This window comes from Perissodus microlepis, chromosome 4, assembly GCF_051167445.1.
Source record: "Perissodus microlepis isolate ML-2025 ecotype Zambia chromosome 4, ASM5116744v1, whole genome shotgun sequence".
In the NCBI taxonomy this organism is placed as follows: Eukaryota; Metazoa; Chordata; class Actinopteri; order Cichliformes; family Cichlidae; genus Perissodus; species Perissodus microlepis.
Window position 1 is genome coordinate 24,483,100 of NC_140464.1, and position 25,131 is coordinate 24,508,230.

At 39.3% G+C, this 25,131-nt stretch overlaps 1 protein-coding gene and 1 long non-coding RNA gene across 3 annotated transcripts in view; one reads left to right on the top strand and one right to left on the bottom strand.

Annotated features, from left to right (window-relative positions):
• Window positions 1-25,131, bottom strand: part of mei1 (meiotic double-stranded break formation protein 1) — a 64,586-nt gene that overhangs the window by 36,460 nt on the left and 2,995 nt on the right. The window contains exons 1-16 of one of the 2 annotated variants that reach the window (XM_084926660.1): window positions 24,178-24,236; window positions 23,611-23,768; window positions 23,289-23,412; window positions 21,497-21,547; window positions 18,112-18,185; window positions 16,967-17,072; window positions 12,615-12,824; window positions 11,091-11,269; window positions 9,387-9,501; window positions 8,592-8,711; window positions 7,309-7,408; window positions 3,961-4,095; window positions 3,402-3,516; window positions 2,807-2,898; window positions 2,384-2,531; window positions 1,870-1,981 (exon numbers count right to left, since the gene is read on the bottom strand). In XM_084926660.1, coding sequence (XP_084782786.1) covers window positions 1,870-1,981; window positions 2,384-2,531; window positions 2,807-2,898; window positions 3,402-3,516; window positions 3,961-4,095; window positions 7,309-7,408; window positions 8,592-8,711; window positions 9,387-9,501; window positions 11,091-11,269; window positions 12,615-12,824; window positions 16,967-17,072; window positions 18,112-18,185; window positions 21,497-21,547; window positions 23,289-23,412; window positions 23,611-23,754 — 1,825 coding nt within the window. In that variant the 5' untranslated portion in view covers window positions 23,755-23,768; window positions 24,178-24,236. Of the gene's footprint in view, window positions 1-1,869; window positions 1,982-2,383; window positions 2,532-2,806; window positions 2,899-3,401; window positions 3,517-3,960; window positions 4,096-7,308; window positions 7,413-8,484; window positions 8,712-9,386; window positions 9,502-11,090; window positions 11,270-12,614; window positions 12,825-16,966; window positions 17,073-18,111; window positions 18,186-21,496; window positions 21,548-23,288; window positions 23,413-23,610; window positions 23,769-24,177; window positions 24,237-25,131 lie in introns of those variants that run through there. The other variant, XM_084926661.1, reaches the window with a different exon arrangement.
• LOC146389031 (uncharacterized) lies at window positions 3,515-9,502 on the top strand. The gene is made up of 3 exons (XR_014800111.1): window positions 3,515-3,697; window positions 3,942-4,090; window positions 9,390-9,502. It is a non-coding gene; the product is annotated as an uncharacterized LOC146389031 (long non-coding RNA).

Below are 25,131 nucleotides of genomic sequence, written 5' to 3' on the forward strand. Positions count from 1 at the left end.
ATATTTAGTTTGTATTTTGTATTCCTGTGAAGATCAGACACACGGAGACCTCGAGACTCGTGGTGATGTGGGCTGGCTGTATGTTTCTAGCAATACCACCCGTGATATCTGCAGAGCCAACGATAACAAGACTCAAAGGAGCGGCTAATTTAGAAACATGAGCTGTGAGGGCTCTACAAGCCGTTTCAGCTACTGATATCATGAATCTCACTACACTGTAAATGAGTTCTATCGGCCTCCAGACAAACAAATGTGGTATTTACATTGTGGTGTAGTTAGTGCTGCCATGGTGTGAAAAATAAGTGTGCTTACCCCTTGGACTGTAAAGCCATAAACTGTATGTAAAAGATGGCTGTAGCCTCTGTAACGCCAGCCATTTTTGAAGCATCAAGCTGACGTTGTTGACCATTACGGTGAGTTTTTGTGGTAAGCAAAGGCTAAATCTTCTTCATCGTACTTTTTGACTCCAATGCTGACCATTATCAGCACAAAATGAACACCACTATGTATTAAAAACACTTTCCAACTAGAGCAGTCACCTCCTGCTGGTGATTAGAAAGAATGCAGGCATATCCAATATTCGCACTGGTCTCCCTTTTCAGATGTGGAAGCTTTTATATACACAGCAAGGTGAAGACATTCACATGAACTGCTCCACTGAACTTTGTGGTAAACCACTGCAGTTCCTGTTCACGTGTGTGTCAATCAAAAATTGTTTGTTTTATTGTCAAAATGTTTTGTTTACATTATCAGTTAACGTCTGTAAATTCACTTTGGCCAGGATCAAAGTGTTCATAAATCAACAGATTATCGTATTACTGGTATAATAAAGCTAAAATGTAAATGTGCAGGAAACCTGAAGTGAAAGTGATTCACCCTTTTCTGTGAACATTAAAAAAACCCACAAATCTAATATAAAGTATATTATTGGCTATACTAGGAAATTTTCATTAAAGGAGCATTCTTTATAATCTTTATAATCCAGGAAAGTAGCTTTATAATTTAGAACAAGTCTTTTGGTGATCTTACAGTAGCATACATAGTAAAATATTTTATTGTGTCCGTGTCAATAACAATGTATTTTTTAAATATACCAAAGTAACTTACATTTCTCTGCTAACAGCTTTATAATTTGTGAATAATCTGTCTTATATACCATTTGTTATCTATACAATAAACCATTACAAGAACAACAGTTTAGGAATAATTCTTATAGATGCTGCAACACACAACCTTGCAGCCTAGACAACATGCAGTCATCTGTTGTTTCAGACAAACTGACACATTTGACACTAGACTACTTTGATATACACAAGAGTTCATTTTTGACTCAGTGTCTGCATTGTGCTCAGGTCCTGTGGCTGCAAAACAAACCCAAATCATCACCCCTCCACCACCGTGCTTCACATTAAGTGTGAGGTGTTCATGTTGATATGCTATTTTGGTTTTTTTGTCGAGCCTGGGATGTGGCTCTTGGTTTCATTTGCAAGCTCTTGAGCGTTGCACAGTTTGACCTTGGGCGAAATTGCTCAGATATCCACTGCCGGGAAGATTGTGCCATTCATACCTGAATGTTCCAGACCAGCAAACTGGCAAAAGCTCTGCTTTTATATAGATACTTGGACTTGCTGTTGATCAGTTAATAAAGCTCAGTTGATTAGCATCAGCTGGTTGCTGCTTATAATTCAAATGGAAGCAGCTATGAGTGTACTTAGTATTTCAAAGTACTGCATAGACTCCTGTGAAAACATTCTTATTCAAGACTAAGATTTACCACAGATAAAAAAAGAATGATATCGTGCGTCATTCTATCATATCATTTCTTATCATGAAACACCTACTGCTGTTTTGAGTTTATTCAGAACTCACCGAGCTTATTTGCAAAGGCAGGCATGAGAGATGGAAGCAGGGTGAACTGGGAAGATAGGATAGAGTAGAAGTTCTGCAGTATGGGGGCACTGGGTGCACACTCACACATCCTCTACACACATAGGAATTTACAGACAAAAACAAACCACAAACTGTAAACAATTTTTTCCTGTGTGATTGATTTTTTTAGCCTGAAGAGAACCAACGAAATATAACAAAAACAATTACGAACACTACAGCAGAGGCACTGATCAATAGGCACGCGTGTCCATGTGTACGCAAAGCTAATGTAGACAGAGGCTGTGTGGCTGTGCTTATTAATATAGTCATTTAGAGGAGCCGCCAGACGGTGCATTATAATCAGCATGACCTATTTCTCAGAAAACAGCAGCCGGCAATTGATCATTTCCTCAAGTGTTTGGTTACGACTATGAAAGAGAGACACGGGGTTAAGATGAGAAGATGATTAATGTACATCTGGGTGTACGTGTGTGTGATGGTTTTCAGCTCTCACTATAACAGTGGGTATCCAGACAGCGTCACAGCAGCGGAGCAGGCATTGACACAGAGACTCTAGAGAGTCCTGAGCACCGCTGTGCTTGTATGGAGCTGTAAATGTGTTCTCCTTCAAAACAGGGTCTGATGCACACTCCTCAGCCAGCCTTGAACAGATATCAAACACACAATAACCCGCCTATAAAAAATACACAGCTGCAAAAATTATATCTGTAAACACTCATACCAAGGATTTCATTAAGCTCTTCCATCTGCAGTTTAACAGAAAAGATGTAATTCAGTTACTTCTACGATAGTTATTGATTCAGTCCTATGCTTTTTTCATCCATATGAGAAAATCTGACAGACATACTGTAAGAAACTCATAAAACTTTGTAAATGCGTTTATTCAGTGATGCCACTGACTTAACAACGTTCTGACCTGCAGGCAGACTGAAAACAGACCAGGGCCTGGAGCAGAAATCTTTCAGACCTCAAAGCCTGGCTGCTGGGATCTGACCTCTTCATTCTCCCCTGAAAATTAACAGAGGGAGATGTTAAAAAGGGAGTGCAGAAAAGAGAGAAGAAATGATGCAAAAGTCAGGAAATCACATCAAACAGAAAACCATCATCCTTTACAAGTACTATTTAAAATAATGGAACGTCTTCATAAAAACAGACTGAAAGAGACCCCTCTGTTATACAAGAATCACCCACTCACGTGTATATCTCTGGTTATTACTTTTAATGTTTCAGCTTGAATATAAATGCATGCAAACTTGTTGATAGTCACATTAAATACCATTGTTGCAACACTGTTCATTTTTAGCCAGGAATCAGGACTCTTTAAAAAACAGCGGTGACAGACAAATAAAACGGCATCAAAGAGAGCTCTGTGTGTCAGTGTGACTTTTGAAAGCACTGATAACCACAGTGGGTGGTGGGGTGGTGGTGACCACTCACTGTAAAACCTGGCACAGATTGACAGACGAGACAGAGCTCGTATTTTTCCATTTGCAGATAAAACAAAATCTCACAGAGCTTCGCAGATGAGCGGGGGAGGGCAGCATTAGGTTGACAAATCTGTTGGTGATGGCCTCTATCAACTTGATTATTGCCTCGTACTGGACTGGTCTGGACTGGTGGTCGAGTCTGAAGAATTCAAACACAAAAGTAAACACTTGATATTATCAGGGGTGGAGTAGGTGGATGGTGCAGGGAAGAACAAGCAAGCGTTGCAGAAGGGCATGGTGTGGATATCAAGTAGTTCTGTATGTACACCCATGTGTGACCTACACAGAAGTTAAAACAGCTCAAACGATCAATTAAGTGTGTAAGTATGTTTTTAATTTTTTGTGTCATGCTGTGTTGTTGTACATGTCTGCTACTAATGTGTTTACTGTGTGCATAAAGGTCTTAGGCAATGTATCTGTCTGTTTTGTCACTTTATCACTAATAGGTCAGAAAAAATTATACAGAGAATTTGCTTTAAAAGACTCTAAAAGGTTGCCTGTTTCCTCAGGATGTAGTTGCACAACCGCCCTTTGACAAGAAGTAACTCTTTTACATATTTGCAGCATACATGTTTGTGTATACCTGAACAAAGCAGAAGTAACGCTGGCTGCCTGTGTGGCTACCAGCAGGCAGGAGGAGGAGACTCCACCAACCAGGACCTCTGAAACTGCCACAAACCCTGCGCCACTGGGGAACAGACGCACACTTGCAGGTTGTCTGCACATGCACACAAACAGACATGTAAAGCATTACCAGGAAACCTAATAGGGTTTGCTTGTTGAAGCAAAGAATGAAAAAGGAAGACATTTAAAAATGACACATCACAGTGGATCTGAAAGCTGCAGAGAACTGTGCTAAAAGAAATCAGGAATTTTTCACTGATAATTTTTGACATGAAAGTCAATAAGAAACCATGAAAAAGCTGACCGTCTACTTTTTCTTTTTGCCTGACCTTATCTATAAATCTTTGTCCTGCTGTGCCAATAGCAGCAGTGACTGTTTGCTGAGTCCCTGCCTCCCTCACTCACACACACACACACACACAAACTCTCTTTAAGGGCAGGCACACACAATAAACAAATAGTGCTGACCTATCGGCCTTAGAAAGATCACCAGAGTACATCTCCAAGCTGCAGCATCACAGCTGTGCACTGGCTCACTGTTGCCGCAACATTAGTTACACAGAACATCCTAAATAACACATGCATGCACACTGAAGTGTACACAAACACACAAAGTGGTAATCAGCTCCAAAAGCCTCCAATCATAAAAAGAGCCACAAATATCAAAAAGAACAAAGAAATTTTCCAATATTTTACTTTCTCGACAGCAAACAGCAGGGATTGGTCTGTGCTCTACAGGAAACATGATACCAAATTTTCATTTCATGATTAACACAAAAAACATTCATTTTTAAATATCATAATTGTCGTGCCACCCCTGCGTCATTTAAGCGAGGTAGCTGCGTGCAGGAGGCAGCACACTCACTTACACTTAGCAGTGAATGCACCGAGACAGCAGGCACTATATTCAAATCTAATTAAACTTCCTAACTGTGCTATTAGTTACATTATGTGCACAATGGCACAATCTGTAATCAAACTAGCTTTGTATTGGGGGGCTAGAGGGTTGAAAGCAGACTTGTACCTCAGCTGGTTGCTGTCTGGAAAAGTTCAAGCCTGCAGAGCATGTGTGATAATGGTTCTTGTTAGAGCACTGTATTGATTTTTATTCGCTGTGGATGATCCAACCTGAACCCCGACCTTAATAATAACTGAGTCATGTCGGGTGATTCTATATAAAAATATAGCTTTTATAGCTTTACCATTACAATTCAATGCTTTACTCAAAGCCTTACCCGTAACATTAACCTAAATCTAGTCTATAAAAAAAACAGGTGCTTACTAGAATGTCCTCAACCTCCTAAAATTTTGGGTCTCAAACTCAAACTGTTTTTCATAAAGATAGATACACAAGTATACACCCAGACAACACACACAGACACACAGGTGCACACACACACTTTAGCTTGTTCAGCACATTAAGAGCACCGGCCGTGCTACTTTTTACACTTCTACTCAGCGTAAAGGACAAATTTCCCCCTAAGATTATAAAATCTCTTATCCTCTGTATCACTGCCATGTGACAGGGGAAACGTTCCATTAAAATTATGTCAACCTTGCAGAAACAAGACTCCTGTTTTTACTGGCTTGAGATATATTTTCATCTCCGAGACAGCAGACAGTTAATTCACATCTAATTAAAGTTACCAGTCCACCGTATTTAACATGTTTTACAGGAGGTAGCTTCTCCTTGTCGGAGCAGATGGAGCTGCGCGCGATGTTCAGTAAACAAGCAAATGTGTGGTGGAGTAAAATCTTCAGCATAATTGGCTGTGGGGTTTTGGTGAAATGACATACACTATGTAAACTTTACAACCACAACTTACCGCAAACAGACAGATGTGCTGATGGTTTTATAATAATGGAATAACTTTTAAAAACGCTACAAAATACGCGCATATCTAGCCACAAGAAACATTTTACAAACGTATATAAGTATTGGGTATTGAATCAGTGGTTTAACAAACATTTGAACACTATATTGCCAAAAGTATTTGCTCGTCTTCCTTCACAAACATGTGATGCCGTCCTACCATTTGCAGCTATAACAGCTTCAACTCTTCTAGGAAGTCTTTTCAACGTTTATGGAAATTTTTGATTATTCTTTCAGAATTGCATTTGTAATTTTAAACAATGATGTTGGACGAGAAGCCCTGGCTCAGCTCTACTTAATCACAAAGGTGTTACATCAGGTTGAGATCAAGACTCTGTGCATGACAGTCAAGTACTTCCACACTAAACACGCTCATGTCTTTGTAGACCTTGCTTTTTACACTGGTGCACAGTCATGTTGGAACAGGAAGGGGCCATCCCCAAACTGTTCTCACAAAGTTGGGAGTATGAGGCTGTCCAAAATGTCCTGGTATGTTGAAGCATTAAGAGTTCCTTTCAATGGTGCTAAGGCACCGATCCAAACTCCTGAAAAACAACCCCACACCATAATTCCCCCTCCACCAAACTTTACACTTGGCACAATGCAGTCAGATAAGTACAAACCTGGTCTTGTCCATCAGATTACCAAATGGAGAAGTGCACTTCATCACTCCTTAGAACACATCTCCAGTGCTCTAGAGTCCAGTGCGTGCTTTATACCACTGCATCTGACCTTAAGCATTGCGCTGCTCAGCCATGGAAAGCCGTTCTACGAAGCTCTCTCTGCACTGTTCTTGAGCTAATCTGAAGGCCAAGGCAAGTTTGGAGGTCTCCTGCAAATGACCTGACCCCACTCTGTGATTTTAAATGTCCTGTCACTTCCGAGCTGTGCTGCTGTCGATCCCAATTGCTTCCCCCTTGTTATAATACCACTAACAGCTGACTGTGGATTATTTAGTAACGAGGAAGTTTCACGGCTGGGCTATCATGATTTTGATTTTATACACATGAAAGTGATTGGAACACCTGAATTCAATGATTTGGATGGGTGAGTGAATACTTTTGGCAATATAGTATATTAATATCATTTGGCTAATCACCAGCGTATTTTCTGAGGGAGCCATATTGTAAACTGTTTCTCCAGTATAATAACATTTTAAATATTAATCTATTTACTTTGGGATCCCAGTGATTATCATTTCTTCTTCTTCAGTTGCTCCCTTATTTGCCAGGGGTTGTCGTAGCAGATGGATCTGCATATTTGATTTGCCACAGATTTGTCATGCCAATGCCCCATTTGAGGCATGCCTCCCAGAGATTTGTTTGCCCTCCTGGTGACTTTTTTGTTTTGTTTTGTTAGCCAAATGTGTTAACTACTACACTATGGAGCTAGTCAATAAATAGAGTAACTGAAGAAAATAAATATCCATCTCACCTCTCCAATATTTCTCTGAGGAGCAGCAACCCTTGTTTTGGCACTTCCAGGTTGGTCAGCTGCAAAGACTCCTTCAGACTGCGCACCAAGGACTCCATACCTAGCTTGCAACACAAACATGCTCACTGCTTCAAAGAAATACTCGAACTCTCAAATGAGCAGACACAAAAACAACAACAAAAAAACACTCTCTAACCTTGCTCGGTGCCAAAGTTTTTAAGAGTTGTTGAGAGACTACAGCCTACAGCAAGTTCGCATATTAAAATGAGTGACATGCTCATAAATGTATCACAAAGGATGCACACACAACAGCACTCGCAGCCTTGCATGTTAAACAAACAGAGACAGCGGTACATCTTTCTAATTTACTGCTACACAGAGTCTGCTGCCTGTGTTCATACTGACCTAGAGCAAGAACCTAACAGCAACAAGGAGTGGTTAGAGCAGATATCCTGTGTACTGGTAAATTAAGTCTGCATAGCAAGTGTTTCTCAAACTATTTCTCTGGGGTGGTGCTGAAGTGCTGCAATTACTGTGGGGCCTCACATGCATAATCCATTGTAATGGCTCACATCAAAGGCATACAAACACACACACACAGAGTGACACATACACATGCATGTGTCTGAACAATGCTAAGAAATGCAATATTGTGACATTTTTTTCCCAATCAACAATTACTGCTCGCTTCTGTAACCATTTTCCTAATATTTGGCCATTTTGCCTGATTCTTGTTATATTACAAAAGCACCAGCTGTCTAGATGAAATAACCCAGAATAGAGTAGCGAATTCTATTGGTCTAAATTCAATTTTAATGCGACTGGGAGCAGATGGAGCAGATGCAGATGTCGAGAAACTTCCACTTTGGAGGGTTTATTAAAATTTCCAGTCACTGTCAGAAAAATTACAGAGTGCAGCGTCATTCCATCTAAGCTGTCAAGGACCTGTCTTTCCATCAATTATCCAGCAGCAGCTATTTTCAGATATGTTAACCGATATACAACGAAACCCAGGGCTGAAGACAAAAAACAGAGATGGCATCGTCGTAATTCACTCAGGAATGGTTTCTGATCTGCTGTCTCGGCTCTCTCGCCCATAGATTTAAAAGATGGATGTCGAGACAGCTGCACAAAAGTGAAGCCAAAACATTTCAGAAACAAACGCTTCCATCTTACCTTGTTTATGCCACTCGCAACCGGAGCCTCCGCAGTAGTGACATATTTTGTCATTGCATTCACAGAGAGAGATAAAGTGGTCGTGCTCCTACAGCCTGTGTTCTCACCGTAAACAGAGTGACACTGGGAGAAAAAGAGGGGCTCCTCAGTTAGTAGCAGCAAGCAGCTGTAGGCAGACCACAGCAGCACCTCGTTGCTACTACAGGCCAGACGGTCAAACAGAAACTCTTTAAAAACAGTGACAAAAAGACAACTTTAAAACTTTGTTTTGTTCTTTTAAACAAAGTTGAAAGAAAAAGAGGACAGGGAAGAATTACTACAACACTCTTCTGAAAGTAGGGCAATGTTTTCTTGCACATTAAAGGGGACCTGTCATGCTCATTCCCAGCTCCATATTTTTATTCTTGGACCCTACTAGAGAAGCTTCACATGATTCAAAGTTCAAAATAATATTTATTTAGATTATTTCATCGGGTCTTTTTGTAGCCCATTAACACATCTTCTGTCTGAAACAAGTTGGTTTTACTTCCCTCTTTCTTCTGATTGGCTCCCCCTTGAACAATAAAAGGTCTGAGCAGCAGGCGGGTGGGGCTGCTGACATTATACAGATGGATCATTGTAACAGTACATATACGGGTATGTAACTAGGAAAAATATAACAGGGCCACGTAAAACAGTACTGCAAAAATTATGACGATGTTAGCCAAAGCCTCATCAAAAGTAATGACAACAATAATCGCAGACAAACAGCATAAGAAATACAAAGCGGCAGATAACATAATAACAGGGGTCTGGACAAAGAGAAGGATCCAAAGGGAACACAGAGGAAATCATTAATACAACAATTCAAAGAAGGCATTAACTCATCGCAGCGACTGTGTTTGTGTGCCTGTGTGTGTTACCAGGTACGTCAGCGTTGATGAAGGGAGCACTGTACTGACTGGGGGAATGAACCAGAACAGATGCAATACACTTTGCACTGGTCACCTGCAAGTTCTCATCGCCACTCAGAAGCAACTGAAAGACACAATTTATGTTGTTTTTTTTTTAGAATCCTTGACTTAAATAAAGATGCGTGTTAATCAAACAGTGTGCAAGACTTCCATAGTACTACAGTGTTTACACTATAAATGTTTCTTCGATTCTAACGGCTCATGATAGACTGAAGCAACAATTGGCTCCCATCTTCCATGCACTGTGTGGCATTGCAGTTTAGTGTGTTAGTTACCTCTGCCAAGAAGGTTAATCTTGGCAGCATTTGTGTGTGTGTGTGTGTGTGTGTGTGTGTGTGTGTGTGTGTGTGCGTGCATGTTTATTCTCTGAGTCTGTAAAGCTCAAAAAGTTTTAAATGAATTCTATTAAAAGTTTCTAGGGGTGTCGAGTGGGGTCATGTTAACAATCCATTCAAATTTGGCTTACATCCACCAAGGTTTTCAAGGTAAACTTAATGATTTATTGGCTGCAAACTGACAAACAGCCTTAAAACTTTATCAACATAGAGAAAACACCATTTAAAGTTTTAAAGTATCGTGTCACATTTAACCTTTGACCTCTCCTTCAAGGCCAAGAGACTGATCTGAAGTTCAAAGAGATAATAATGCTATACAGATTTATTTATGTTTCTTGGTGACATTGTCGATATACAGGGAAGTATATTTTGGTATTCTAAATATTACGTTTGTTTGACCTCTGACCTTTTTTTTAAGGTCAAACTTTCAGAAAATCTCTTTTCTCTTTAAAACTCTGCTTAAAATTATGCTGCCTGTTTGCATTGGCACCAATCAGGCAATGATATTGGTGTACAGTTTGTATCTAAATATCATGTCACCTTTCCTTCAAGTTGACCCTAGAATATGTTAAATACTGTCAAGAGAAAGAGAACAAGCTGCCTAGTTAGCTAGAAATATACTGTAGTATAATCTTATATAATAAACTCAAATTATTCATGTTCATTTATTTAAAAATCAGTACTTGTCATCCATTACCTACTCCTACATAATGTTTGTGTTTACTTCATAAAGTAGGTTTAAAAAGAACAAATAAAAAATGAATAAATAAATAATATAATACTATTCCCCTAAAAGTATATCCAGGCCTCAGAGTAAAGTGCCTTGGCGGAGTGCTTCTTGTTTTCGTTTGAATATGTTAAAGTCTGGAGCTACAACATATTGACTCGTGTACCGAGGGGGGGATTTATACTTTTGTAAATTCCACACAGAAATGGATTAGGTGCAGATTATATACGGCTGAGGGTGTAGTCGTTTCACCGACAACCAATCCCAAAACAGTGCTGGTCTGACGTCACAGCGTTGATTATTTAGTTAAGAGTTTCATTTAGAAGCAACACATTAGAGAACAGAGCCCTCTATAAAACCTCCCAACGTCATTAGCTGTTCTGTAATGTGAGTCATCACTGAGAAAATCTAACGAGATGTAAACTACACAATGATTTCCCAGACATGAACCACAAATATTTGTCCAGGGTAAAACCCCACTGAATCCCTATTCAAAGGCACAATAATCCAGGATTAGAACTTCTTGTTATGATTATCGTCAGAGCCAGAATGCAGGTCTTGGGGATGAGAGCAGGATGTTTGGACAGAGACCTTTTTCAGTATGAGAGGCAGAAGGCAGTGGTCAGGGGGCTGTTGGTCTTGGTTTTGGCTGAGGCTCTGGCTGTTGTTGGCGAGGATGTCCTCGTTCTCATCGCACATGACCTGACAGCTCAGGCTGTTCATCAGAACTGACACAGCATCAGCCAGATGCACAAGCTGTGACAGCAGGCCTAACAGATGAAAGACAAGCTGTTACAGATACTAATGACACAGATCAGAAGTTTTAAACACGATGCAAAGTTTATACAAAGGCCTAAACATGGCTGAGATCTACACATGCATGTGCTGATAAATACAATCTCCACCATTAATTTGATAATAAACTGGGCTATTTCAAATATCACAAAGGGAAGTTTTATATTAGATAATCATTTATAAATATTAAACACCTTCTATAATAATAAAAGTCTCACGGTGAGGGATTTCCTCAGACTCAGCACCGATTTGTAATCATAAAAATGCAAAAATGCAACTTCCCAAAGTGCAACATTATTAAAATACAATAATGTTACTTATATATTGTAGCCATTTCCAAATGCTAAAGAAAATTAATAATACCTCCTGCGTCTTCCATCATGTTGCTGCTATCATAGGTAAGCTTGCTGGTATTAAACTAATAACAACAGTTCAGCCATGTTTACTTTGCAATTGCAAACCAACCTCTATTTCAAACCTGCTGTGCAACACATTTTTCTCCCAAGTTATTACAGTGGCATACATTCCAACTTTAAATTTCCGGGAGATAATGACTCTGTCTTATTTTTCGTAAATGTCTGTACCTAATGTAGATCTCAGTTCTGGTTATCACCAAAGCCCACACTGCAAGCTTATTGTCCTTATAAGTCAAAGCTCCTCCAGATAGCAGGACTCTTTCATCTCCACATAATCCTCCCTCTTTCTCCATATAGCTTCGCTCTTAAGGAGATTTGGGGGATTTAGGGAAGAAAACAACTCCTTTTTGTTATTATTAAGACGTACAAAGTAAGGGAAATTTCTTAAATTACTTTTTTTTTTCAGTTCGAAAGGCAGATGTCAAATGACCACATTGCCATTCAAATAAGTCCTCGGCCGTCTTCTCTCAGCCAGCATGGAGTGAAATTTTGTTTCATACATTGCTACAAATTCACAACCGTTCTCTTTTAATCTCACCAAGATCCTTGTTTTTAAGGCTTGAATAACAAAAATCTACATGATCAGACTTTTAGATGGTAGAAAACCAATTTCACTCTAGTTAGGTATCAGTTTAATTTGCACTTCAAAAACGCAAATATATGCAATCTTTCATTTAAGCAGCTACTGACGTAGTCAATTATACTTTTAAAAATCTGAAACTGAATGCCTTGAGATTACTTTATGATCATCAATTCTCATTTTCCCAACATGCTGTATCAAATTACATCAACATTACTTTATTCATCTTGTAAAACATACTATGTTATAAAAGGATTTGTTTAAAAAAATCACCCCCAAAGAATAAAACTCAGAAAATGTATTCAACCAAAATATTTTTCTCACCGGCACAATACCCGAGGAGCTGCGGGGAGCTGGCATTGGCTAATGTTTTCAGCAACACATTACACACTCTGTCCCTAACAGCAGAAGGCAAGGACTGGGTTGCTGAACCCCCAGGAGCTCCAAGCAGTTGGAGCCACACATACACCACTGCACCCTTCAGTGCTTCGTCTGGGAAAAGCAGCGCTGAGCACAGGCGGTCTAACAGGGGCACTGGTGGAGAGAAATGGAAACAGGTAAGTACTTAGAGCACAAGTAAGACACAGGCATAATCATGTGGTATAGTTGTTAAGTGTCTGTATGTTGTTGTGAAGCAGCTACTTTATTAGGTACACCTGTTTAATTGCTTGTTAACACCATTATCTAATCGGAGAGCAGAAACTCAATGCATTTAGAATAACAAGAAAGCTTTGAGCTGATAGGAAGACAACAGGAACTCAAATAACCACGTTCCAGCCAAGGTATGCAGAAAATCATCTCTGAATTCACAACATGTTGAACCTTGAAGCAGATGGGTTAGAGCAGTAGAAGACCACACCGGGTGCCACTCCTGTCAGCTAAGACCAAGAAACTGACCTTAAAATTTACAGTGACTCACCAAAACTGGAAAACAGAAAATTGGGCGAATATTGGCTGCAACATTTACATGTTGGGTCAGAATTTGGCATAAACAACATAAAATCATGTTGTTTACCTTCTCTCATGGGCTCAGGCAGGCAGTGGTGGATGGTATGGAGGATATTTTCTTGGCACACTTTAGGCCTTTAAGTACCAAGTGAGCCTCACTTAAACACCACAGCCTCCCTGAGTATTGTTGCTGTATTGTCTATTCATTTATGAACATCCATGTAACATCTTCTAATGGCTGCTTTGAGCAGGATTAGACGATATCTCATAAAGGTCAGATCATCTCAAACTTGAACATCAGAATCAGATCACTGTACTCAAATGGCCCCACAGTCACCAGATCTTAATCCAATGGAGCACCTTTGGGATGTGGTGGAACAGGTCATTAACATCACAGATGTGGATCAACAAATCCACAGCAGCTGTGTGATGCTATCACGTAAGTATGGACCAAATCTCTAAGTTATGTTTCAAGGACATTGTTGAATCTATGAAGATTTAAGGAAGTTTTGGAAGCAAAAGGGGGTAATAAAGCTGCTGATAAGTGCATAAATAGACGTATAATTGCAACATCATGTGACATTTCAAGATATTGTACATTTCAATTACCCAGAAAGACATCTGCAAGTATGTACAGAAATGCAGGAAAATAAGAGAAAGATGCCCAGAGGTGAAGTAATTGTATTACTGTGAGAGAAGCTCAACAGACACCACAAAAGGACAGTGAGATTACAAAATGGAAAAAGTGCAAACTGCTGGGAACAAGGTGGAGAGTTTCAACTCTAGCTATGACAGACAACGGTGGACCCAGCGTCGGAGGGAAAATTGCCTTGAAGATGAAAGGGTTGAAGATTGGCAATTGCGGGAGAGAGCGGAGTTAAACGGCAGATGAGAGTGTGAGCAGACTAGATTAAAAAACTATGTAGGCGTAGATTGGAGCATAAAAATATAAAGACACGAGTACTTTTATAATTATTTTCACAAAATAATTTGAACCCTAACATTAGTTTGTTGCTAGGAGAACTTAATTACTCATGATTTTCTCATTATACATCAATGTAAATAAAAGGGCAAAAAATTAAGAATTTAGTGTGAACACACCAGTATACGCGATGGCAGGTGAGACACAGGCAGGAGACAGAAGTGGCTAAAGAGAGGTGAAAGAGTCAAATATGTCTAAAACAGCGACAATGAGAATAGTTGCACAGCGGATAAGAGCACAAAGCAACACGGGACTCAGCGAGTGTTGAACATGGAGAGAAAGAGACAGAGATGACAGAGCAGGAGAGCCAAATCCAAGCCAGCTGCTCTCTGGAGCAGATCAAAACCCATGTGAAGCAGAAGAAGCTCCCAGACATGTTTGATTAAACCGAAATATATGAGGCGGCCAAGATGACAACAAAGCGAGAAGTGGTGGGGGTGGGAGAGAAGAAGGGAAAAGAGGTAGAGGGGGTGGTAACTCCTCCACAGACAGAGGATTAAAAAAAATGTAGGGACCAAAATATGAGCTGCAAAAGAACAGATGAGAAATAAAACGGCGTGCTGCTGTTTAATGCCACTGAATAAGAAAGAAACAAACATGGGGGGAGGCACGGCAAACAGACAAAAAGGTCATCTTGTGCTTTCCTTAAAGAAACGAGCAAAAGTTCATTTCTGTTTACCTTGCTTAGTGTTTGGCTGCCCTACTCTGATGCTTTGAACTACCTCTCTGTTCATCTTCTGATCCGCTTTCTACAGTATTTACCCATCGCTTTGCACTTGTTGCTTCACCCTGCTTCCTCTTTCTTGGTCTATTAAAAAACATTTTAGTTTCTCTATATTTTTGTAAGCACTTTCTAAAAAAATGTCTTGTGAAAAGTCTTAGCACAAAAAAGTGCTTGCAAAAAAACAAAAACAAAGCGGAAATGCTGAATGCTGAGATGATGCAAAGTCTAGCTATAGAAATGATGAAACTTGCCATTTAACTGTTTAATTTTAGATGGCTGATATTTTTACATATCAGCTTGTGAGAAACATTTTTAACTTGCACTATTGTCCTTTCCTTCTTTCATCCCTCTTGTAATCTCTTTTTGCCTTCCACTTTTCTTATCCGTTTCATCTTCCCTGTTTTGTCTGTATCCGCTCCTCAATCAGTATCAGCAATACAGAAATCGAAGAGAAAATTCTGGAAGAGAAAAAGTCAACGAGTGAGGACAAAAAGAGGGGTTAATCAGTCAGAAAGACAGGCAGCCAGTGAGTCAGAGACAGAGGGAAATCTCCTGGGTGCTCTGGGCTTGTGTTGTCATTGCCTTGCTGTTGTTGTTAGTCCAAACAGCCCCACAGAGACTTGCTGAGTGACAGGCCACAGATAGGCACACACAGTCAATAGTGGCAGCCCACATCTTGCATCAACATTGTAACAACTCACCACTACCTGCAGCTGCTGGAGGGAGCTTGGAAAACTCATGAAAATACATGAGAGGTGGACACACATAGCATAATAAAATAACTACGGTCGCTGCCTTTTTGGCATAAGGATCACATTCGCGCTCGATCGTAAAGACAAGCAGTCAGGCGTGACACAAACACAGCACAATGCACACACGAACACGAAGCTGATTGACAAAGCCTAATAAGCACTGTGGAAAAATGATTCGGAGAGTACAAAGATATCATACAGGTGGTTGTAAAAGAGATTAAATCAACAACTGTGCGTTGGGGGAGGTGTATCTTTTCAGCTCGCTATACTACAGCTTTGTACCTAGATAAATACATTCATATAGACGGGGAGATTCAGGGAAAAGGTTCGGATGAACATTTGCAGTATTTGTAGCTTTTGCTATTTTACTTTCAGCAGGTGCTGGTTTGGGATTGGCTATGCAGATGGAATTTTAAGGTTGGTTATCTCGGTGCAGCTGGACAGCAATTGAAAAGGTCATAACAGCTAGAGAGATTGAATTGAGAGAGTTCAGGGGAAAGGATATGGAAGATAGACTTGTGTGATTTTTTTCTAATTTCTTAGAGGCAGAGGAGGTGGAATAGGGCACAGCATGAGAAAGCTGGTTTCAAAAGTAGACATAGTACAGCTATTTCCATCAGCCAATTTTCTTATCCAACTAGGGGACTCAGGAGGCTGTAGCCTGTCTGAGCTGGTATAGAGCGTCCTGGACATGTCGCCAATCCATGCAGACAATGCTTTCCATGCATCTTGGATACAGTTTAAGAAAATCAATATAGGCTACGGTGACTGAAATGTAGATATGTCTCTCTAAGACAAAAGAGATCAGGAAAATTATGTATTCCTTTATATCTTCCTCTTCCACTTCAGGTGAACTCTACATTTTGAACACATTCTTTGATCTTAGCCCCTGAAAATAATACATTTTTAATTCAGTTTCTGCCTCTCCAGTGCCACAGTGAAGAGTGAAACAGAGACTGCACAGTAAGCTACCTGAAACCTGACCGATCCTGTCTCAACTGCATTTTTAAAAACTGACCTGAATCAACGCACGTCATCAATTTCTTGCAGATACTCTATACATTCCCCATTTCCAAGAACTGTTTATCACTTGCCACATGACGAGATAAAGTTCACGCTCGTGTTGAGAGACGAGCTTACTGATGTACCTTTCTTGATAATGGACTGTAAAGAAAATATAAACAAGGATGAAAACAGACTACTACTACTAGGGGCTACGTGTCCCTGTATTACTCTGAGGTCTCACTGAGTGTCATTTCCAGGGTCTCACCATAATGAGTCACAAGGCTCTGGGACACAGTAGGGGCAGCTTTTATTAGGTTACCCAAGAAGCTGAATGTAGGCAGGAAATGCTTCACACTGAGCTGCTCACTAAGCTAGAAAGAGAACACAGAAAAAAATCATCAGTAAACTTACACACACACACACACACACACACACACACACACACACACACACACACACACACACACACACACAGTAATATAAAGGAAATCTTAATGCATTAGAGCATAAAGCTCTACAACATCGGTTTGCACAGGTGTCTTAAAGCTAAACCTCTATTTTAATGGTAGGTTAAAAAAAAGCTTCAAAATGACCAAAATATATTTTAAAACTACTACAACAACCTAAATATCCTACTACATATATGTTATTAACCGCTTAAGTTTTGTATTTCCACTCGATAAAAAATCTCTGAAATTATTCAGCGAGAGCTCCACAACAGTAAGGCCAAGCACACACGACCATGGGCTCAGAGGATTAGAGACACTCGAGAGATTTTTGCCTCCTTGTCCCCCATCACCAGCTTTGAGTGAGGTAGGAAACACTCTATCAAAAGCTGACATTTTTATTTCCACCAAATACCAACTGCAAATTGGAGAATTAATAATGGGTAAGTAAACACTGCTGTTAATGATCCTGTCAAAAAAACCCTACAACTGCAACTCTACCAAATCTGGTGCAAGAAAAATGAAGCATAATAACGCTAGGCCACTTCCATACATAGCGATACACAGAAGAAGGGTTAATCTGAGCCAAGTGCTTGCATGTTTAAACTGAAAAAAATAATAATTTCTTCCACTAACAGTTTGTGTCAAAACTTCTAATCAAGCTCTGTTCTTGTAGCATAAATGAGACTTGTCTGCTGTGGCTGGTGTTATATTTTTCTGTCATCATCAGTATACACAGCTATACTGTTTTCCACCTGCAGCAGAATGAGCCTTCTCCATTACTGTCTCCCCCTGAAGTGACACAACAGCAGCAAGAGGGAGACGAGCACACTGTCTGTTTACTAAACAGCCTTGGGAGAGTATGACGCTAGTTACACAAGTGCTATTAAAATTTTTAAGATGTTGGGCATGTTCTTCTGCCTGCACGTGCACATGAGTAGGAGCGTTTCTCTATTTGTCTTACCTGTTTGTGTATCTCATCCAAAACGAAGCGAAATGACAGCTCGCTCTGGAGCTCCAGGAGTAGCTGAACCAGCACTGACGCAAGTAAACACACACACAAATGTATGCATTTACCCAGGCAGATAAAAAAACAAAACAGAGAGGTGTATTCATTAAATAAACATCACAGATAAGTGCAGTTTCACACTTTCGCACAGTCACTGCAATTATGAGACAGAAAATCAAAACAGTCAATGTTAATGAAAAATCCAGGTGTATAATTTTTGAAGTTTTAAATTATCCTTCAGAATCTTCTACCACTGCTTTAGAAATTTGTATGCGATTAAATGATTCAAACAGGAATTTACTTAAATATGAAGTGCCTTTAAATAATGGTAGTTAAGGAATTTGCGTTACATAAGGCCTCATGTCGCTAGTGAAAAATGTGCATTCCCTGACTGGGGGGAGGGTTGTGCACTGAAAACTTTGCCATGGTTGGCAGCAGATTGGTGTGGTTGCTCATTACGGTGCAGTCACCGTTTATTCCGAGCAGTAGTGAAACTTGAAGAAGTGCAATGCAAGCTGGGAATGGAGAAAGTAAAGGTTGTGCCTTAATGCTGCCTGCAACCAACACAGTTCAAAAAGTGCAAGTCTGCAGAGAAGACAGCTTCTTACATGCTAACTGCAGCAATCTGCTCGCAACCAAAGGAACTGCAAGGAGATTTTTGGTGCAGCACTGTACACCCTCAATTACACCCTGCTGACTGCCAGGAACCTCCAGCAAACCATTTGCTACCTGTCAGAGAATACAGTTGCCAGCGTTCACTGACCAGTCTCTGGGTCTGTATGAAGGTAGCTTTAGCAATTAGTTTCACAGCAACTGCCAGCAACCTCCAGCAATTTCTTACAGCCCTTTCTTTAAGCTCTTACCAAACATTTCTACTGATCAGTGTTAATCAGTATCAGATAAATGTGCCATTATTTAACAGCATACTGAAATTTTAGAGCTGGCGTCTAGTGTGACATTAGCGCCCTGGAGCTCCAGTGGCTCCATGGTTCATGTGTCACATGACGAAGAGTGAGCTCAGGGCAAAAGTAGTGCTAGAAAACAAAATCATGTTAGGTGGAAGGTTTAGGAACCTTTTTTTAAGGTCTAAAAAAAGTGATGGACAAACAGGGATTAGCATTGTCGTGAGTACGTATGGAGAATGTTTGTGTTACTTTTCTCCCTGCCAAAAGGGAAAGGCAAAAGTCCCATGCTGCAAACTAAACATAACATTTGGGGCAAGTTGAATTTGAAAACAGTGCAAGACAATGATACGTATGCAGGTAGAACCTGTTTCCATTAAAGGATGTGCACTGGTGTGCAACAGGCTATGAGTTGTGGTATATTTCCATTATTGGGTGTTATACAAGCGTTATCCAAACAGTATTGACATATATTAAACCCTGTCATAGGGCTGTGCGATATGACCAAAATCTCATATCCCGATATAAGATATCTATCATCCCGATAACGATATAAATCACAAAAATTTAACATTTTCTGTAAATTTTGTGAATCTCAGGCAGCTCGACTTGCGTGAAGTGTTTTCAGCTGGGCGCTGTGTACCTGGAGTTGAGACTTTTAACCGATGCATGAAGACATAGGTTGTAACGGCCGCCGTTTTCTTTGTATTTATTACACGGCGTGCTGCGGGGAAAAGCCTGTTCTAACGTTTGAGTCTAAGGTTTATTTTTTTAGTACCTAACGCCTCTTTTTTTCTTCTCATCCGTAAAAACTCTACATACTCTTTCACATAATTAATTTTATTTTGAAAAGTCTCAACAGGATCTTGAGCTTTATTGTGAAAGGTTAATATGCAAAACAAACAAGCGGACGGCGGAGCCGTTTTACGGTCGTGGTTGCAAACGACAAAAACAGTCGCTTGTCCGTCCGTAGTGTGGTCATATTAAATATAAGACAAAGAGAGAACTTTAACAAATTAATATAGCCACTACAGTGACCATCAAAACGATGAAATAATATTGCCGTAAACTGTTTATTTTGCGACACCACGAAAAAACGATAGCGCAATCTGAAACGATAGATGTTTTTATATCGTCATCCGATATATATCGTTATATCGAACAGCCCTACCCTGTCATATCAAAAAGGCAGTGTACCAAATAAATAAACTGCAATAGATGCAACATCTCAGGGTGTTTAATGCATCGGTTTGCCTCTCAGTTACAACGCAAGTTCTCATTAAGCTGTAACTGCAAAGCTGAACAATTCTGTGAAGGTTGTAGGCTTTCTTTCTCCTTCTTTCTTATCTCCTCACACTATGACTGCATTATTTATAGCGCTCAAGTGATTTACAAAACGTGTGCTTTACACACTGTCTGTGCAGAAACCAAATGCAGTGTCACATTTTAAGTACTCTTCTAACTGTTACAGAAAAGCAGTCCCTTGGGCATTTTTAAGACAGCTCCCGTAAAATCATTCTGTCATTTGATTCGCAGCCATAGGTCCAGGCTGCTGGGGGATTCCCATGATGCACTGAGTGTTTCTTCTTCAGTTACCTTTTTCACTCATGATGCATTTATACACCTGCACTTAATTAGCTATTACTCATCTCTGGCTCTCTTTCACAGTATGTCTCTGTCCTGTCTTCATCTGCTCACCTACAACCGGTCGCGGCAGATGACCGCCCCTTCCTGACTCTGGTTCTGCTGGAGGTTTCTTCCTGTTTAATGGAAGTTTTTCCTTCCCACTGTTGCAAAAGCACTTGCTCATAGGAGGTTCATATGATTGTTTGTGTATTATTGTAGATTCTTTACCTTACAATATAAAGCACCTTGAGGCAACTGCTGTTGTGATATGGCGCTATATAAATAAAATAAAAGTGAAATGCACTGAATTAATTTGGACTTACTAAAAAATTTTTAGCATTTTTGAAAGGCTGCAATGGGAAAATCTGTCTGAGTGTTTGAAAGTGAGACTTTGCCACAAGGCCAAGATTGAGGATACAGAATAATCTGCATTTGGCTGCCCAAATAAACTCATTAAGTACAAAGAGAAATTCGCATTTCAGCTTTGAAGAAGTAACAGTGAAAGATTATCTACTCGTGGAATGACGTCAAAGCCTCCATGTGGAGTCAAAGATCGCCTTAGCCACCAGCACTGACCATTATCAGCAAGAAGGCTTATGTGTATCCTCCAAAAACCAAAAACAAACACTGACTGTGTGTGTGTGTGTGTGTGTGTGTATGTGTTCACAAAAACAACTGCATAGAAGGCTTCCATCTATGTTTGTGTGAGTGCAATGTGAGCACGAGTGTACATTTCACTCTCTGTGTGTTTTCCTGAGCACACACAGACACACAAGCATACATCACCAAACAAGAAAGAGGCATCTCTTCACCTTGGTCAACCTTCTCCAGAGTTACAGGGTCCTCTGCAGTTTGAAGCATCCCTGGGGACAGAGAAGATATGACAGAGCAGATTTTAAAAGGCATACTTCAAAAACCACATGCACTCTTGCTTCTGCACAGAAGTACAGGAGGAAGAAATTTAATGTCATTATGCAAAAAAAAAAAAAGGATGAAATAGGACAAAATAGAAAATACAAATTACAGAGACATTAGATGGGGCTTCATGCTAATAAAGATCTATTTGATCATACTGTACAGGGTACTCTACCTTGCATTAGCTTTGCTGGACATCCAAGATAAAGTACTATCTTAAAAGCATGTTAAAAAAACCAACTCAGTGTAGTGATGAATGTAAGGCATATTTTTTATTGGATTATGCTCAGATGGAGAAGCACAATTCATGCAGACAATCCCACAAGAACTCTAATAGCTCTTTTAACGTCTTGTCAGATTGGTCAGAGCTTTTGTGGCTTAGCATTTTGCCACACATCCTCTTATTGTGCTAATTTGATTAGAGCTTAAATGGTTTCAACATAGCACTTAATGCGGCAACCTAATAATCCTCCAATGAGGAAGTTATCAATAAAACCCTCGGATGATCTAGCATTAAAAAAACATACAGAGGTTCAATTATAGCAGTGTAACATTTGCAATAGAGGAGTCAGTAATTTAGTGTTGTGAGGATAATGAAACACAATGCAGGTCTATATATTAACAGTCTTACTGGCTCCACTGGGATTTTCACGGCACTGGTGACTTTACATATAACCAACATAAAGCTTAAGGACTAACTCATTCCATATTTAAAGATCCTCAAAAATTATTGCTGTCATGTCATCCGATATGTTGACACAGAGAATTATTCACGGTACAGGAGTCGAAATACCTTACGCTACAACTTAAATGCAAACAACAAATCACAAATAATGAAAGTCTTGATAGTTTTATATGTTATATACTTTTGTTAATAGCTCGTATTTTGTGTCTTTAAATCAAACATTTCAGAAATAATTTCAGAAACCCCGTCATAGTTAAAAGCAAAGCTGTCCACTAGCCTGCAGCCCATGCTAATGATTTATTTTTTTCGGTGGCTACTTAGTTTGATGATTCCATCTATGAAATGAGATTTAATGTGGCTGTCATTAAAAATGAAAATCGGTTACATATACAGCACTTAATTAAGGCCCAAATTACTGCATCACATCAAAGTCACAAATCAGTATAATGGTTTAATCACACTACCGATGACAAGCACACCTCTCCAAAGAAAAGAAAAGTAGTAAACTCAAGGTTAACTGCATTATCAGCGTGGATCTTTTTTTTTTTTTTTAAATGAAATCAACGCAAAAACTATTATGTCCAGTAGTGTGAATATTTCTGTATCGTGTTCTGGTTGATTGCTAAGATCAATTGTTCTCTCTGTTCAGCCTGACCTTGCAGAAAAGCTGTAATGCGACTGCACCACCAATACAACAGTGGACTAACACAGTGGTGATTAGCTTCAAGGAGTGCAAATGTTAAACAATCAAGCTCGAGCTAGTGAGAAAACAGCCAGTGATGGTTAGGACTGTCAGTACTGACTGAAGGTCTGTGCACTGCAATAGTACTGTTGATGCTCTTTGTTTTCTAAGTGCATTCCAGTCTGATTTTGCCAACCTAGCATAAAACTGTTTGCACCTTTAGAGAGATAGCAAGTGAGAGGTGAAAGTCCAGCTCTTCACAATCGCCCTTGCTAGACATTCCTTCTGTTTCTAATCTGCTGCATGTGTTACTATTTCTCACCCAATAGTTTGGCTGTAAAATGCAGACAGACTCTGTGGTCCTGTTGGAGCAGCTCTCTCAAAGCCCCCGGAGAACACTTCAGCACTCCACTTACACTGGACAAGGCAGAAGACTTCCTCACATACTGCATCCCACAGACAAGCGTGTAGGAGGAGAGATATAGGAGGGTAAATAAAGCTCCAACTGAGCATCAAGGGAAATTAACAGCATAATGCAATTTTCATACACATTTCCCAATCCTTCCTAAAGGTTGTGCAAGAGAATGTAAAGCCACAGCAAACAGCTACAACATGGAGATGTATATAAATATATTTCTTCTCACTGCTATGTCTTCATCGTCAATCATTTCAATGAGGCAGGCCACACAGAGCAGCAGCCCGCCTCCCTCCACAGGCCCAAGGCACCTACTCCACTTTGGGTCATGTCTGAAGTGGATCTTGTTGCAAACTATATCCCTGCTTGTCATTCTGTTTGTTTCGCCTGTTCAGACAGAAAGACCACAAAAAGCTTTTTATACAAAACTGCAGGCGAGCAAGAGTGCTAGCAAGCTATTGTATTACCTAGCGCTACATGCTAACTATAATGTTAGCACTAGCTAAAGTTAATTTATGACTTAGCTAGCCATAATATCCTTAAAAACAGATGTTTTTGAAGATTTCTCTTAAAACCTTCAAAAACATCTGTTTTTAAGGAAAATTATGGCTAGCTAAGTTATAAATTACCTAGCGCTACATGCTAACTATATTGTTAGCACTAGCTAGAGTTAATTTATAACTTAACTAGCCATGATTTTCCTTAAAAACAGATGTTTTTGAAGATTTCTATTAAAACAAATGCTATTGACAAACTCGAATAACCACAAAATATGTGTAATAAACCGTAAACTAACCTTTGCTAACAATATATATCAGACGAGAACTGTGCAGAAATGATGGCTAAAGTCAAAACTCCAAACTTTATTGAACATTACAGTACAGTAGGTTACCAAAATAATTCCAAATACTGTTGTACTAATAAAAACTGCATTTATAATGTAAAACATTTTAATATTATAATGATACTATAAAAATGGATATTTATAAACAAATATATGATACAAAAACTTAAGATGTATATTTATTAAATAACTAAATTCTCCTGTGAAGCCTCCTTCAAAATTTACCTTAATGTTAAGTGTTGGTTTTAAAATAAACAAAAAAAGGGCCAAATTCTGCTAAAAAGATAACACAGGACAATATATTAATATCTTTAAGAGTGGTTTTACTCATATTAGCAAGTGTTATGTTGAAAGGTAACCTACCTTATTTAAAAACCACAAAAAGAGCTGATGATCTAATGGATTTATCTGGTATCTTTAAATGTGTATGATAATAAAAATGCAAATGAAACAACTCTGGAATAGTGCAAGTACATGACCATAGTTGTAAACTGGTTATATATGAATAACTTAATGTAAATGTATGAAAAAAAAGATAAGATACAAGCATTTTTTTTCTGGTTGTTATTTCACTCTTTTTACTAGAAAGATCAATGTGTTGAACAATAGTGCATGAAGATAATGTTCTGGCAAATAATGATAATTATCTGAAATGCTATGATCATTTTTGCTGCAGTTATTGGAACTTTTCAATTTCTTGTACTTATGGGAAATGCTTGCCTCATCATTACACTCATGCTTGTTTTTGTTTTGTTTTTTTAACATAAATTCACATGAAACAGCTGCTTAGGTCCCATATTTCTTGCTGATGAACATTGGAGCTCAGTACATTGTACTGCTTTAATTAAAAGTCCAATTAAATCAACAGTCTCTAACATTCAGAGGAAGCCTGATGGTGTATGTTTG